This window comes from Carassius gibelio, chromosome A20 (genome assembly GCF_023724105.1).
Source record: "Carassius gibelio isolate Cgi1373 ecotype wild population from Czech Republic chromosome A20, carGib1.2-hapl.c, whole genome shotgun sequence".
Classification (NCBI taxonomy): domain Eukaryota; kingdom Metazoa; phylum Chordata; class Actinopteri; order Cypriniformes; family Cyprinidae; genus Carassius; species Carassius gibelio.
Genome location: NC_068390.1, coordinates 26,542,327 through 26,559,536, shown reverse-complemented (window position 1 = coordinate 26,559,536; position 17,210 = coordinate 26,542,327). Strand labels below are relative to the sequence as shown.

At 36.0% G+C, this 17,210-nt stretch overlaps 2 protein-coding genes across 5 annotated transcripts in view; one reads left to right on the top strand and one right to left on the bottom strand.

The window, feature by feature from the left end:
- Positions 1-13: 13 nt before the first annotated feature.
- LOC127938534 (ribosomal oxygenase 1) lies at positions 14-6,699 on the bottom strand. 2 transcript variants are annotated; one of them, XM_052535200.1, is made up of 15 exons: positions 6,534-6,699; positions 5,854-5,994; positions 5,616-5,770; positions 4,957-5,056; positions 4,762-4,875; positions 4,314-4,420; positions 4,115-4,222; positions 3,591-3,625; positions 3,327-3,505; positions 2,177-2,281; positions 1,950-2,091; positions 780-900; positions 509-608; positions 342-428; positions 14-250 (listed from the first exon to the last, which is right to left on the bottom strand). In XM_052535200.1, the coding sequence occupies exons 1-15, from the start codon at positions 6,603-6,605 to the stop codon at positions 182-184; spliced, it is 1,635 nt and encodes a 544-aa protein (XP_052391160.1). In that variant the 5' UTR covers positions 6,606-6,699; the 3' UTR covers positions 14-181. The 2 variants fall into 2 exon arrangements, with proteins under 2 accessions (XP_052391160.1, XP_052391161.1); XM_052535201.1 differs by having other exon boundaries at positions 5,616-5,767.
- A 230-nt stretch (positions 6,700-6,929) lies between these two features.
- Positions 6,930-17,210, top strand: part of LOC127938533 (exostosin-like 3) — a 29,038-nt gene continuing 18,757 nt past the window's right edge. For all 3 annotated transcript variants that reach the window (XR_008148732.1, XR_008148731.1, XM_052535198.1), the window contains exon 1: positions 6,930-7,103. The gene's annotated coding sequence lies outside the window, so the exon portion shown is untranslated. The remainder of the gene's footprint in view (positions 7,104-17,210) is intronic.

Here is a 17,210-nt window from a genome sequence, read left to right as displayed (position 1 = left end):
TTTTAAGCTTAAATTGAGCAAACACCTATACATTTCTTTTTATTTTTTTAGACTTACCATAACTGGTCAACAGGATAAAGAAACCTCAAAAATACTCTTTGGTTGATTTCTAAAGATGTTTTATACACATTGTAGTTACAACAGATGATAAATTTATGACATAGGACACAAAATACTGGTTTTATTCAGCTGTGAAAGGTTTAGCTGTGTGGATCAGTCCCTTCTCAAAGAGCAGCTCAGCCAGAGACATCTGCAAAACGACATTCATTTCAAACTCAACATAATACGCACGCATTAATATATAAAAGCTAAAGTCCTTAAGTATAAAACAAATGCAGTACCTTTGCCTCCATTGTCTCACATGGCAAACTGGCCACAGAAACAAACTTGGGATATGAATGAATCAGAAACTCCATGGCATCTATGTGCTGTTAAAATCAAACCTGATCAGTCCACTGCTTAAAGAAGGTCAAAGCTGCAGTCATTTCAGACAAGAGCTCATGCTTACCTCTGCTTTCATCTCAATGCTCTTGGGTTGTTCTTTATGATAGACTCTAGAGTTCTCAGAAGTGTAAAACAGAGACACAGTGTCTCCATCACTGCACAACCTATGAAAACGTGATTTTACATTAAAATAATATTTATTACAACAAACTGAATGTATATCCCGATAAGTTCTCTCATCACATTCAGTGCAGAATACAAATTCACTTTATGCATCTTACAAAACCAGATTGAGAAGACTGATCAGGGTTATAGAAAATACTGTGTATTGGTACCTTGCAGCTAGGGCCCCTAAGAGTCTGATTTGGGTTTGGCCCTTCAGTTGAACAGTCACATCAAGGGCCTCACCGTCTCCCCATCGAGCAGGAGCCCCGTACACACTGCTGGCCTTCTCCTCTACAAAACACACACAAATGCATTTTACTGAAGGAGTATTTCAGCTTTAATCCTATGGAAGGTAATAGAGAGTTCTCCCCCCTCAAAATTCTTACTTTTTCCTTACAATTTGTGAGTTTATATTTCACAAATTCATCTTTTTCTCGCAATTTTGATGTAAATTATGAGATACAAACTCAGAATTGTGAGATTCTGAGAAAAAAAAAAAAAATATCACAATTATGTGTTTGCAAAGAAGTGAGAAGAAAAGTAATTTCCGAAAAATAAAAACAACTACGAAAAATAAAAGATTTGCGAGGTGTAAATTGAAAATTCTGAGAAAAATAAATAAAAAATTGCTAGATATAAACCCAAGATTCAGGGGAAAAATTTGTGGAATGTAGACTCAAAATTCTGAATACAAATTTTGCATTGTAGGATTTAAACTCAAAATTATGATTGCAAAATGTACTGAGAAAATGAAAAGAAAAAAGTCAGGATTGCGAGATATAAACCCAAAAATCTGAGAAAAAGTCTGAATTGGAAGGTATAAGCTCAATATTTACAGAAAAAAATCAGAACTGTGAGATGTAAATGGAAAATTATGAGAAAAAAAAAAACAGAATTTGGGAATGTAAATTAAAAATTCTGAATAAAAATGTTGCATTGTAGGATTTAAACTCAAAATTCTGAGAAAAAAAAAGTAAACTACAAAATGTAAAGTCAAAATACAAAGACAAAAGTCAGAATTACAAGAGATAAACTCAAAATGTAGAGAAAAAGGTCATAATTGCGAATTGTAATCTCAAAATTCCAAGAAAAAAATCAGAACAGAGATGCAAACTCAAAATTAGGAGTTGCAATTTGGATATATACACTAAAAGAGATTTAACATACAGTATAAATTGTCATTTCTGTAAAACTGGCATATATTTAGACATTTATCGGACAAACCTTTTCTGAAACTTACAAAACTGGTTTAAGTTTATATGTCTGACCTTTCAAAAGGGATGTTTTAAAGCAAAAACACACGCTCTGATGCCCAGCAGAGGTGTTAATGTGAGACTCACCAGCGCTCAGCACCGGAGGAAGACAGTCGTGCAGGAAGTCTCTGGCTTTCTGATCCACAGCAGCATCGACTGGAGCATAGTTGACCAGTTTCTTCATCAGGCCTTCGATATGTGCAATGAATTTGTCTCTGCGTGGTTCTTCCTGTTCACACGCACAAGTGATTTGTGTGTCGGTAAAGCTCAGGAATGAACAGGCCTGTGTATTAATGAAGTAGAAACACAAGTACCTTCTCAGAGTTCTGAACTCCCATGAACTGAAGGTAATCGAGCGGCAGTCCCTTCCTGATCTCAACGTCTTCCTCCATCGCGATCTCCAGAGCTGCCGGCATCAACTGCAAATCAAAGACATCCACTGGAGTGATGATATCTAATCTGAATGAATCTTAAATAGAAATATCTAGTTCATGTTTCACAGGAAAGAGGGATGTTAAATGTGCTTAAATCATTCAAGATTCATCGACTGATTCATTTTGTGAGATTCACTTATCATTCAAGATTCATCGACTGATTCATTTTGTGAGATTCACTTATCATTCAAGATTCATCGAATGATTCATTTTGTGAGATTCACTTATCATTCAAGATTCATCGACTGATTCATTTTGTGAGATTCACTTATTCAAGATTCATCGACTGATTCATTTTGTGAGATTCACTTATCATTCAAGATTCATCGACTGATTCATTTTGTGAGATTCACTTATTCAAGATTCATCGACTGATTCAATTTTGTGAGATTCACTTATTCAAGATTCATCGAATGATTCATTTTGTGAGATTCACTTATTCAAGATTCATCGACTGATTCATTTTGTGAGATTCACTTATCATTCAAGATTCATCGAATGATTCCTTTTGTGAGATTCACTTATTCAAGATTAATCGACTGATTCTTTTTGAGATTCACTTATCATTCAAGATTCATCGACGGATTCATTTTGTGAGATTCACTTATCATTCAAGATTCATCAACTGATTCCTTTTGTGAGATTCACTTATTCAAGATTAATTGACTGATTCTTTTTGAGATTCACTTATCATTCAAGATTCATCAACTGATTCCTTTTGTGAGATTCACTTATTCAAGATTAATTGACTGATTCTTTTTGAGATTCACTTATCATTCAAGATTCATCGACTGATTCCTTTTGTGAGATTCACTTATCATTCAAGATTCATCGACTGATTCCTTTTGTGAGATTCACTTATTCAAGATTCATCGACTGATTCATTTTGTAAGATTCACTTATCATTCAAGATTCATCGACTGATTCCTTTTGTGAGATTCACTTATTCAAGATTCATCGACTGATTCATTTTGTGAGATTCTCTTATCCGATATTCATCAGTGATTCATTCAGAGGTAAAAGGTTGTACTTTAAGGAGCAGATCTCCCCAGCTGTTCCTCTGGAAGGAGGAGACGGTGATGTGCATCGAGTGAGCGTCAGGCAGACAGTCGCCCTGATGAATGAAGCCACGAGGAAAATACAGCAGATCGCCAGCTTCCAGCACCACGTCCATGATGGGCTGCCCGATCTCGTCCTGACTGAAATTAGCTTTAGGAGAAACGCATCAGAGAGAGAGTTTATCCCCTTTATACTCGTTAATATGACCAGCCATGTACATAATAACTGTACTTACGACTGGACACCAGTGGCAACACTTCATCTTCAGATCTGAGGGACGACAGAGGCGCTACTAGTTAATACTGCAAGATTATTATTTTTTATTTATGGACATGACAGCTGAAGTTTAGAGGACCCAAAAAATGTAATTTACAATTTATTCACCATCAGGCCATCCAAGATGTAGAAGAGCATCTGAGATGCTCTGCAGTGAATGGGTGCCATCAGAGTCCAAACAGCTGATAAAAACATCACTATAATTCACAAGTAATCCCCACCACTCCAGTCCATCAGTTTATGTCTTGAAGTGGAGTGCTGTGGATTATTGTGATGTTTTAAACAGCTGTTTGGACTCTCATTCTGACGGCACCCATTCACTTGCAGAGGATACATTACTGAGCAAGTGATGAGATGCTACATCTCTCCAAATCTGATTAAGCGACAAACTCATCTACATTTTGAATAGCCTGAGGGTGAAAATTAATAATTGTCAGGACATTTTGGATGAACTGCTCCTTTAAAGCATAACTTATCGCTCACCGAGGGTTGTACACTCTCCAATGCTTTTTCCCCTCCAACTGCAAAATGAATGCCTCTATATCATCATAGTGAGGAGCAAAGCCCTGCGTCCTCGCTGGTGTCAGATATCTGAAAACATGTTACAGTTATACAATAACCGACAGAAATTTTAGCAAAAGAATGTAATAAAATAGTGGTTCATTGAATCATTGTCACATACACATTTGCACCCGCCATACTGCCAAACTTCTCCTGAAGAATAGAGAGCACTTGCCACACAGTGGAGGAAAACGCTTGAGGATTGAGCATTCGGAGAGAACAGCCGCTCTGACAACAGAAGAACAACATGTGTGAATAAACTTCAGATTTTAACAGTGAAGCAAACATTGAGGCTTTACATATACGTTATTTATATTGCACGAAAGCATATCACAACCTTTATGCTTCTGTATCGTATAGTTTGATGTTGAAAGGATTTTCAAACATTTTAGAATGACTCATTTATTTGATCAAAAATACAGTAAAAACAAACAAATATTGTGAAATATTATTAACATTTAAAACAGCCATTTTCTATTTAAATATATTGTAAAATGTAATTTATTTCTGTGATGTAAAGCTGAATTTTCAGCATCATTACGCCAGTCTTCAGTGTCAGGGAAATGTACCTCATAAAAATCCCACACCGTGTACGGTAGAGCTCTTCCTGGAGGATTGTGTGTCTCTCTTTTTCCATTTGTGTAGCTCGTCACATCCAGGTTCACTCCATACTGGACATCATTCTAAACAAAACACTGATCATTACATCTCACAGTGACATTAGAGATACTAATTCTTTCTAAATCAAAGAATAAACTACTTACATTTCTTAAGATGCGGTCAAACTCAGCCGTCGAAAAGAGTCCTTTGTAATATTCTGGATTCTGTCGTTGGATAAGAATCGGTTTCTTCTCCCAGTTCTCTCTGTAATGTGGAAAGAACAAGACCTGTAACTCATCTTTGATCCAAAGCGACTTCTAGAACACGCTGTGGATGAATTAAGTAGTTATTAAGTAACTTTAATTCTGGCTGAAAACCAGCTCTACAGAAGACAATATTACCAATATTCAGCTCAATGTAGTTCAATGCTGATTCGTCTCTATGCAAGCCCTTTTCCACCACAGAAAAATCTTTGTATCTCATGATTTAGACTAGATTTTTTTCCTCAGACTTGCAAGATGTAAACACAGAAACTGCAAGATATTAACTTAGAATTTGGACTTTTTTTTTTCACAATTCTGACTTTTTTCTCAGAATTTCTCAGAGTTCTGTTTTTGTGTTTCTTTCACAGTAATTGATCACAATTCAGACTTTTCAGTTTATATCTGAGAAGAAAAGTAAATAAAGTAAATAAATAAATAAACAAGCAACTGTGAGTTTTAGTTTTTTTATCCAGTGGTGAAAACAAGCTTCTATACGATTTAATTCAATAACGGGGACAATGTTACAAAATCCATCAATTAAGAAACAACTTTTCTCACACCTGAAGAAGCTCTTGTCTTGGACGGGGTGAAGAAGCCACTGGAACAGTCTGTTAGCTCTCTCTCTGCTGTTGTTGACCTTCGCCAGATCTGTCAGGAGCACATCAAGAGCTGGACTGTCAAATCCTTCACCGTTATGTGTCTCGCAGTACTCCTGCTGGAAAAACAAAAGACCATGAGCTTCAAATCTCCTTTCTTTTTTTACGAAGTCTTCTTTAGACATAGTTTTTAGACACTTACAGACTTTGATTTCTCCTCATCACTGCTGCTGAGCCTCATACTGGACTTCAGAGGCTTCATCCTTTTCTTTTTATTGGATTTCTTGTTTGGTTGGACGCCATTCTCCTTCTTTTTGATTTTCTTCGCTGGCGGAGAGTTTGCCTGCAAGGCAGAAGTCATGCAATTACATTCACAGCCCTTACAAAAAAATAGAAGTAATGCCATGATATATACATTTTTTATTTAGACCCCAAATGACATCACTCTGGTGATAAGGCCCACAAGCTAAAGAGAAGCAATATGTTTTCATGAATAAAGACCACATTTATACAGCTAAAAACTAATATTATATGAAAAATATTTTATTTTAATTACTTTATTGTATTATACTGTTAGATTTATTACAATCATTTATTTTTTTTACATTATTTGTAGATTTTTTTTACACTGTTTGTCTAACCTTTTTCATACACCCCAGTTTGACAGAGTAGGAATAACAGAGTATACCAGTTTTTTATGATTATTATTATATTTTTATAGTTTTATTAAATGCTAGCTAAAGAATTCTGTTTTGTTGGCAAAGGAACAGAGACGTTTTGTACAATGTAGGCACAATACAGTATATTATATATTTATTTATGGATTACATATTATTCTATAATATTTTCTTTCATGCAGCTCCTCATAAGCAAAAGTTTTACCTGCACTTGTGGTTTTGTTCCTCCTGATAATGACTGGTAAATAGATAATGCGGACATGTGTTTTCTTTCCATGGCTCAGACGTGAGGAGCAGCAGACATCAGACACGTGAGCGCTTTTCTTCAGCTGGAGTCAACACTGACAACCTGCGCTCACACTGCCACCTACTGGTCTGGAGCTCCAAATACATGTTTCAAACAATTTCCTCTTACTATATCCGCGTTTGTAATATATCAAACACGCAAATACACGATTATCAGTAAATTAATTATTATAAATTAATTTTATGCCGACATATTACTAAAAACATTTGTAAACGTACTTTCGCGTTCTCCTCTCTGAGCGCTAGATGGCAGCACGCGCTCGCGCGTTCCCGGTTAGCCGTCGCGCACGCGCATATCGCCGCTCGCTGTCTGTCTGCTGGAGCGCGTACGCGTTTTGCTGCACCTCAGAGACCGAGCGTTTTCGGCAGCCGTTTACCGGGCCGTTTCTATCCCTTACCGACGCCATGAACACGCCAAGGAACTGACGTGCTTGAGGACCGACGTCCTTTCTGCTGGATTTATCCTGAGGTAACTTACTGTAAAATAACGGTTGTGTCGTTCGAAAGCGGGTCGGTTAGCAGCGGCTAACATCAAACAACTAATTTCAAAATAACACTCATATTGGTGGTATTTTAGTTGTGGTATTGCTCTAAAATGAATTATATCGGTGTTTAGCCGGGATATGTTCTATATTTTTAGATCTCTGTGTGTCTAAAGTACTGCAGGGACTCGGTGTAACGTTAAGTTAGTCATTTAAACGACGCGTTGAACAAATCAGACAGAATCACCTCAACGAAAAATATCAGACATAAAGTCATCTCATATATTAAGCACATTTAATCTGATCACCAATACCAGACACATTTTAATCTGGACATTGCTTTCTAACATCTGCTCCTATCAATAATCTCAGAATCACACTGATCTGGTTTATTTACATGAGATCTGATATATCTATCAATATCAGACTCTGTTGTGATTTCTAATTCTTCCCCGTTCAATAATATTGGTCTCACTCTAATCTGCTCATAACGTTTGATATGTTCAATAATATTAGACAGGCACTAAAATGTGATTTGTTATTCATATAAAACATTTAATCTGATTTGCAATAGTAGGCACTCTTTAATATAGTAATTAATTTATAACACCTAAGTTAGTTGATCAACAATATCAGATACAGTCTAATTTTGAAATAATAACGATTAATAATATTAGAAGGTGACTGTTATATTGTAATATAGACACACTGAGGATCTAATGTCTTTCATAACCTGGTTTGGTTATTTTTTCTTATTTAAAATATCTGATATTAATTTAGCTGATATTAAATAATACATGCATGCTGCAACTATGATCTGATCTCACTCGACAGACTCAGAATATCAGACTTGTTCTTAATCAAAGTTTAACTCAGAGATCAAACCTTCACAATAAGCTTAGCACGTTATGAAGATCAGATTCAGAATTTTAACATAAGATATTTTCAGTCTGACACGTACGATCACATCATATCTGATATTGTTGATTAGAACATATTGTGTCTGATAATGAGTGTCCGACTCTTATATTCTCTTCACATATTATGAATATAACACATTGTAAATATCTGTGAATGATCGTTTTATCAGGTCACGGATATTGATTAGATCCAATCAGCCTGTCCAGCTGGTCAGAGGTGCGATGAATTTGGAGGAGCAGATGTGTTAGTCTCTGATGAGTTGTGCTGAGGTGGTCAGTCATTGTTTAGAGTGCTGACCAGTTGTGTGTTTGTGTAAATGAGTTGTTTTGCTCCTAACCCATCTGTGAAAATTACAAACCATTGCATGTTTTATTTGTGAAGGAAAATAAAGATATTTTGTGTCTCTGCCCTGATAATGTGTGACCATCTGTGCGATGCACTGCCAGTTCAGGCATGACTAAAACAAATACTAAATCACCAAACCATTTTTAGTCTTACAGCTCTCATTACAGGCATCATGTGTTTTAGATGTGTGGAGTCTTTAATTTGGCATTTATTTGTATACTAAAGAAGGGTTTCTGCTGATCTGAAAATCTAAATTTGCCCTTCCAGAAATTAAGGCCTTAAAAAGGTCAGAAAAGCACAGAGTAGTCATGGCATTGTGGAATATCTTTCTCAATATTTTTGTCTTGCTTTTCAATCCAAATATCTAAATTTCCTTAAATCAAGGTACATTTACTTGAGTTGCAAAATGAAGATATTAATTCAGAAAATTAAGTGAGATTATTCTTAAAACAAGAACAATAGCTGTCAGCGAGGTATGAAAATTTGTTTTCAATTTGAATTAAATTGATTTAAAAAAAAAAAAAATTAATTTGAATCAGTTTCTCAGAAAGTCTCGTTTTAGATAATCTTGATTTTCAAGTAAATGCATCTTCTTGATTTAAGACTCTTTAGACATTTGCAATGGAATTTTTTTTTTTTTTTTTTTTTTACAGTGTTATCAAAAGGTAAAGTAAAAGTTATTTCCATTATCTAAAGTGTTTTGGAGCAGATTCTTTGGAAATTAATTAAGTAGTGATGGGAATCTGTTGTTCAAATTCTGAAGTGTTGCTAATACAACTTGTGTGCAAATTGCTAAAAAATTTCTTCACCCTCAGGCCATCCAAGATGTTTGTTTTTGCATTGGAACAAATTAGGAGAAATGTAGCAACTCATCACTTGCTCATCAATGAATCCTCTGCAGTGAATGGGTGCCGTCAGAATGAGAGTCCAAAAAGCTGATAAAAACATCACAATAATCCACAAGTAATCCAAACAAAATACAAGTGCTCTGTCCATTACAGGGCTTGAAATTGCAACCGTTTTGGTCGCATATGCTCCCGAAATGTCTGATCTGGACTTGCACAAACTGCATTGAAATAATTTTCTAAAAAGTAATTTGTCTGGAAAATTACGAAGTTTGTAAATAGCCGTAATCAGGCCAGAGACGCTGAAGCATCTATTAATCGTTCAAAGTCCACTTACGTGATTCGCTGTGCTTATTTCTACCTATTATTATTGCTACATGAAGATGGAATCAAAGAAAATAAAATACTGTAGCAGGCAGAACAAGCTCACTGATCACTATGTGCGAAATATAGAAAGAAATTGCTAAATATCGATTTGGTTAGGGGGGACTAAATGAATGTATTTCTGAGGGTAACTGATTGACTTTAGAAAAGTTTAAATTACAATTTATTCTCATCTTGCCTTTGTATATTGCATATAAAAAACAAAGCAGTAACCAAGGAAATGCTTTTATTGTCTCTCGCTTAAAAAAAAAATAATAATAAAAAATCATCTGTTATCAGAATCAGCTTACTCGCATCTGAAAAATGAACAATTGGAATAAAGATTGATGCATCACTAGCAAGAAATACTGGGCCAAGTGTGTGTGGCAAAGAATTGAAAAGCTTTTAATCATCAGGATGTTGCCAGCCCTTCCGCTCAATTGGCAGTAGTGATGCTCCTTAATATTCAGTGGATGCTCCTAAAATTTTGTTTGGTGCTCTTAACTTCTTGAAGTTGGGAGCACCAGTTCTACCAAGTAAAAAAGGAAATTTCGACTAGAGCTGCATAATTAATCGAATTGTAATTGTAATGGATGCCACAATTAAGTAATCGTTCAAAGCATCTATTAAGCATTCAAAGTCCACTTTCGCTGTGCTTATTTCTACATGTTATATTAAAAAGTTTTCCAATTATTTTAATTTTAGTTTTAATGTAACATTATAATATCATTCATATTTTTACTTTTCTATAATTTAAAGAAGAAATCAATCCGATGTATAGTTGACATCTGAGGCTTAATATAGAAAAGCACTAAAAGTTTTTCAGTTAAGTATGTTTTCAGCTTGTTTATTTTCATAAAAAAATAAGGGACTTTTTTGCTAATGGAAGTGTTATTATGTATTATTGGCTCTTGCTTTGTCCAGAATTATTGGCTTATAGTTAAATGCCCAGAGGGTGTAATAGTTTCTTTAAAAATTATTTTGGGATGAACGATTTCTTTAAAAATGTCTTTATTTTACCTTCATAAAACCTGCAGAAACTCTTTGCATGCCAAAATGTAGCTCTGAATGGGGATTTTGGACATGTTCCCTTTGCAGTCTATGTAGAATTCTAGTCTAAACTTTATGGAAATAGACATGGCTTTTCTGTTGTCCTGGGCCATTGTTGTTACTGTAGTTTGAGCATAATGCAGTAATTCCCTGCAGGCAAAGGAACAATCACGCTGGCTCTTCTCTCGCTATCCGTCACTGTCCAGCGGTGTGGGTATGCAGAGGTCTGGCAGCTGTTACTAGGGTCTTAAGATTTTACTGGTGTTAAATCTGTGATCCGGCATAAGGCTGGGAAAGTGCCTGCTGCTCTGGATGGATAACGCTGCTGGGATTGGATTTATTTGGATCAGGTGCTGAATATGGCAAATGCCATGTGGGGAATTTGTTGGTTTGTATTACTGCAATGAAGTCAAATTGTTAACTTAATAGAGTCACGTGTCCCTCATCATAAACACCCTGATGTGGGCATATGTCACTAATAAATGGGTATTTTTTATTGCCTCATGACTGATTTCACAGATCTATTCTGAGTTCTTCTTGACAGAGCTGTTTCTGTATTGAAAAAGTGCATCTTAGAAACTTGCCCCAATTGTGAACAAAGCAGCCACTTGTCTGTCCATTTTCTTCCTCCAGTTTAATTTGAATGAGTTAAGTCCTATGTAGTTTACTTCCGTCTGATCTGAATTAATTTATTCTGGTTTGATCTGTTCAAAATGATTTGCTTTGTCTGATTTTGATGTTCTCTGTTTGAACTAGGGCTTTGCAAAAAATCGAATGTGATTTTCATGTGTCATTAAAGAACTGGCTTTACTGACGAGATGCACATGAAAATTGCATTTGATTATTTGCACAGCCCTATTTCGAACCTGATGTGCTATACTTTTATACTTTAGTGTGAATCTGTTTTGGTGTTTGGCAGAAGCTAATATATCATGCCATATTTCCTTCTTGGTGAGATGTTTTTAGCCATATTCTTTCTGACATCCCAAAGCACGTCAACTCCAGGGTGTTTGAAATGCTTTATTAACAGTTATTTTTTTGCCATATGCCAAGAAGGTAGAGCAGGATTTCTGGATGAGTTTCTCCTGCTCTCTATTTGGATGTGTCACTGTTGTGAACTATCGTTTGCAGGTTCTGGCCTTATTAAGATGAGCATACACCTTGCACTGCTCCGAAAGTGAACCTGATGTATTATGCAGATGATTAAAGATCTTTTTAAGGTTTCAGAATGTTTTTGTCCTGGAGGCATGTCAGTCCTAATTTATATAATAGAAAGCACTTAGGCTATGCTTGTTGTAGGTTGGTTGCACTGGTGGTCTTTTGAGCTTTGCTCTTTTCTTTTTTTGCACTTTTTTTTTTTGTCCCATTAAGTTAAAAGAGCTGATGCAGTTTCTGTAATATTATTGCTAGAGTTCTTTGGTGTAAATCTATTGATTTTTCCCAAATGTTATTGTCCGCCAGGCAAAAAAAAAAAAAAAAAGTGTATTCATGTAAACAGTAAGTTTATACTAAACCTTGTCGTTATACAGGCTATTACGTTAATGTTAACAGTTGAGAAACAAAACTTATAAGTAACAGTTTGACCTGTGCATTAGGTCTTAAAAATACATTCTAAAAATTCTAAATTCTAAAACACAAATACACTGTGACAAAAAATTTAGGTTGGGTGATTGTTGTTTAAAAATACAGTGATTGAGTAAAAAAATATTTCAGACCCTGCTCATACTATACAATGATTTTTAGATCATTTTTGTTGAATAATACAAAAAGAGAATTAAAAAATTATTGCATATAAAATCGCAATATTGATTAGAAAAAAAATCGCTATTAGATTATTTTCCAAAATTATTCAGCCCTGGCCCAAAAATCTATATAATTGTATATATTAATTTCTTTTTCATTGTCTATGTGCTAAAGTTAGAAGCCTCCCATTGCCCACACAGACAGCAATAAGCAGAGAAATACATTATGATCAATACAGGTCTGATTCCAGTGGCAGGTCTTCATGAAGGTTGGTATTAAAGGTGTCAGATGGTGCTGAATCATGTAGCTTCTGTGTTTTCTTTTTTCACTTTTTCTTCCATACATCAACTTTCTTGGAAATGGAAAAGAGAAAAACCACAGAGCATGCAGTCACGTTGAATTAAAGTGCTAATTATAGAATGTATCTATGTATCTGCGGCTGCAGTCTGGATCAAGGCTAATGGATGTGTAAATGAAAAGCGTAACATCTTACTAGCAGCACAGCTCGGCCATAATGGAATCTTTCAGGGTGGCTGTACCACAACATAAGGTGATCACTGTTTTTCTGCTTCATAAATGCCAAATAATGTTCTTTATTTCTTCTTACACACTTTTAGAAATAAGGAAGGGATGCTTTATATCAACCAGGGGTGAAAGCACAGTGTGTATGTGTGGCTGGACAGGAAAAGCACCACTTTTTCCCGCCCAGCCACACACACACACACATACTGTGCTTTCACCCTTGGTTGATATAAAGCATCCCTTCCTTATTTCCAAAAGTGTGTAAGAAGAAATAAAGTTCATTGAATTCTCACAGCTTGGAGGAGGCTTAAATCAATAGTTCACCCAAAAATATAAAAATATGTGATTTACTCACCCTCATGTCATCCTAGGTGTATATGACTTTCTTATTTTTCAATAGTCCAAAAGAAGTACAATAAAGCGCATGCATCCATCATAAAAAGTGTCCCACACTGCTCCAGGGGGTGAATGAAGCATTTTTGTAAGAAAATATCCTTATTTAAAACTTTATAAACAGTAATCTCTAGCTTCTGCTACCTGTCATGCCTATCGTACACTTGTTCACAATAGATGATGTTCCGGTGGATGACGTAGTATGTGAGCTCCGTTGAGAAGTAATGAACGCAAAAGCGCAGAGGAGAGAACAAAACAAAACACCGGTCATGAATTAGAAGTACAAAACAAGCATTGATTCGCTTCAGGAGGCCTTTATTCATCCCCCACAACAGCCAGTAATAAATGTATATATTTCTGTCACAGTTTCTCCAAGTTGAACTGAAATTTTATTTTGACAGTTTGTTGTGAAGACCTTTGAGGTTCTTTGTGTAAAGGACATTGTGATAGATGGTGTTATTGAACATGACTGATACCTCAAATTGTGTGGTTTGTTAAGAAGAGCTTTATTTTTAGTAGGGTTGTGCCATTAATTGCATTCGATTGTCATGCTCATCTCATCAGTAGAGCTGGTCCCGTGATTTTTTTTTGTTATACTGGTTGAAAATCACTTCACAATCCGATAGCAGTCACTAAGTTAAGTGGTTTACATTTATTTATTTGTATTTAAATATTCTGTGGAAGGAGTAGGACCAAGAAATGTACATCCACTCAAAACACTCGGCACCCTGTTCGCACAGACAGAATACGTTATTACCGCATTCCCACACGCTATGCAGACAGAGCTTGAGTGGCAGACAAACATCAACAAACCGGTCTTTCTTCATAATATTGTAGAACTTTTAAAGATTAAAGTTAACACGCCCGATTCAGATGACCAACTCGAGCTACATGAATGAACTGTGTTCTAGTTGATATGATCCCTACACTGTGTCCATTGCTCCCTACTCCCTGGGTAATGGTTTACTTCACTTTGGAACATGGACTGGAATTGGGAACCGCTGATGTAGTAGCCTATTGTAGTAAGGTTGTCTCTGGTATTCTGGTCTGTGTGCATCAATGCGTTCAGTGGTGTGGCTGTGCACAGCGATTGCAGGAAAGTTGGGACGTTCGCTTTCAGTGCTATCAGGCTAATGTTAGCATTTTCCAAGATCTCCTATTGCACCTTTGATTGGAAACTCACAGTTTAATTACATTTATTCAGGAAATGTCTTATGAGGGTTTACATTTGCAATATTGATGAATTTGTTTTTAAGTAGTTGGCTATTATAATGAAAAACACATTTTAGCATGTGAACTTGGAGTAGTTATCCTAACATTTTTTCCCCCAGATGTGGGTTGTTATGCAAGACTAGATAACAAATGACAAACTCCCATAAATAGTCTGAATATGATTGAGCAAACACCAGGTACTGCTTGTTGGTACATCTCACTGTGAATATATTTTCCCCACATACCTTTGCTACATATCTATATCAGATTTTTTTATACCTAATGTCTGTCTCCTAAGAAAAGGATTGAGATGACTCCTTGTGACTTCTCTTGAAGCTGCCTGTAGGCAATGAGAAATGGCTGTCAGCTTTCAGAGCCTCTCCGTCTTGAATAAAATTAGACTACAGCTCCGTTTTTCTCAGTCATTGAGCCTGAAATATGAGCTGGAACAGGCATATACACCTGGTTTGGATCTCATCTCGTTCAAGGTTACATTAGGTAACTGGAATAGTTGCAAACCAGTTTGCCTAATATCCAGACTGATTAGGAATTAGCCTAATAAATTTCAAATTACAATATGCTGAAAATATCATGCCAAAGGCTGACTGGAAGATATACTATTTCTGGTGGATTTTTGAATTGTGCTTGCCCTTTGGGCTAATATTATACCCACAATCCATTGAGCTATGGTAGAGGATGAGATTGCGATTTGGCTCCTTTTCCACCTTTCAGTTGACGACTGGCACATTTAAAAAATGTATGCACCTAAAAAAAAAAAAAACAATTAGGCGTCTTATTTAATTTCTCAATATACATTTCAGTCTTATTATGCATGGAATTCCAATTGGTATTAAGGTGCAATTTTATGATGTGGAAGTATGTCCCACCACCAGTCATGTTATGAACTCAAAATTACGTACTTCACATTCCCAGCAAAGTACATACCTTTAGTGCGGAGCAGAAGTATGCAAAGAATGCAGGCAGTCTTCATTGTAGAATATGCCTCACCTTGCGTTATTAAAACTGATCGAATGTCCACAAAGAAGCACAGACCTTGCATTTAGCCACAGTGTCAAAAACAAAAGTATATGTGTTACTGTGCATAGATAATTGTGTATGGAAGTGTTCTCATTTCAAGGGGCGTTTGCTGCTTTGTTTTTAATTAACAGCTTCAGAGCTGTGGCATCTTTTGATAATCAACCTATTTTTTGGGTCATTGAGACTTTTTACATTTTATATTCATTAGGATATAAATACGCTTTAATCCAAATTCTCAAATGATTTTATGAGGTTGTAAGTTCTGGTACAGATTTACCAAAAAATACTATTTCAGTTTTACTACTTTACAATTTCTTGTTTAATTAAATATTACTTGCCATCTCTGTAATTGCTTGTGAAATTTACCATGATTCTAATTTAAATTGTTTCTACACCATATCTTCCAGTGTACTCAAGAATAGATATTCTTACAGTTGTTTATACAACAGATTTTAAAATGAATATCTTCTCTTCAGAGATTGCAAATGTGAACTGGGCTGTAACGCCATTCTTAGACAAAAAAAAAACCATCAGACTGGGTTTTATTTTCACAGATCGCTCTGGTGACTCAATTTCATTTCAGAAATGTTATATTGTCAGGCTGAAATTACAGGTGGGCCTTTTGGGTCTGTGTGTTGCCCAAAGGAAGACATTGGCCGTGTGCACCATATCAGGGTGAAGCGGATAGAAATTAAGGTTGAAATTCTTGTTAACACTGACCGGCCAAAAAGGATGCAAATGCACCTTAAGGCCACTGTAGGCGGTCTCACGGCGGGACAGTTAGCCTGAGCAAAACTAGATTTAAAGATGAGAGCGTATTCTTGTGGAACCAGTCGATACAGAACATCTCAAAGGGTTTACACTGTGAGTGCTATATTTAAAGCCCAATGTGTGGCCCATATGCCAGAACCTTGGTCTATCCTTGTCTAGTGTATTTTAATGTTAAATTCAGTGCAGAATGTTCTGATACATCATGCATAAGTTAATTAAACACAGCTGTCTCTGTTTCATTTCCACTCGAAAAGTTTAGGAGCTTGACTTTTCTGTGGAAGAGCAGATGTGTGAATGAGGTCATTTGCAAACAACTGGTTTATTTTTCCCTCCCTGCCAATACAGTATGTTAGTGGCACAGCTTTCCTTTTTACTGCTGACTAGGGAAGCAGACCTGTTGACCATAAGAAAAGATTTTCACCAGTAATAAAAGAACTTCGAAGTTGTTGGCCTACTTTGCTTAAAAATGGGAATGCTTAAAGGGGTCATATGATGCGATAAAAAATTTTCCTTTCTTTTTGGAGTGTTAAAAGCTCTTGGTGCATAAAGAAGATCTGTAAAGTTGCAAAGACTAAAGTCTCAAAACCAAAGAGATATTCTTTATGAAAGGTAAGACTTGTACACCCCCCCCCAAAACGTCTCATTCTAACATGCCCCCACATGTTTACATCACTATGTGGGAAGATTTGCATAACGCTGCCCAGATGTTCACGCAAAGAAAGAAGGTCTGGCCGGACAGGGCATCACAATATGTTAAGGGGCATAACATTTCTGTCACACGTTTGAGGTATTCGGTCAAACACAAATGCACTGGATAGCTGGCCAATCAGAGCACACCTCGCTTTTCAGACTGAGCCTTGTAAAAATCAAGAGGAGAAACAATAATGTACA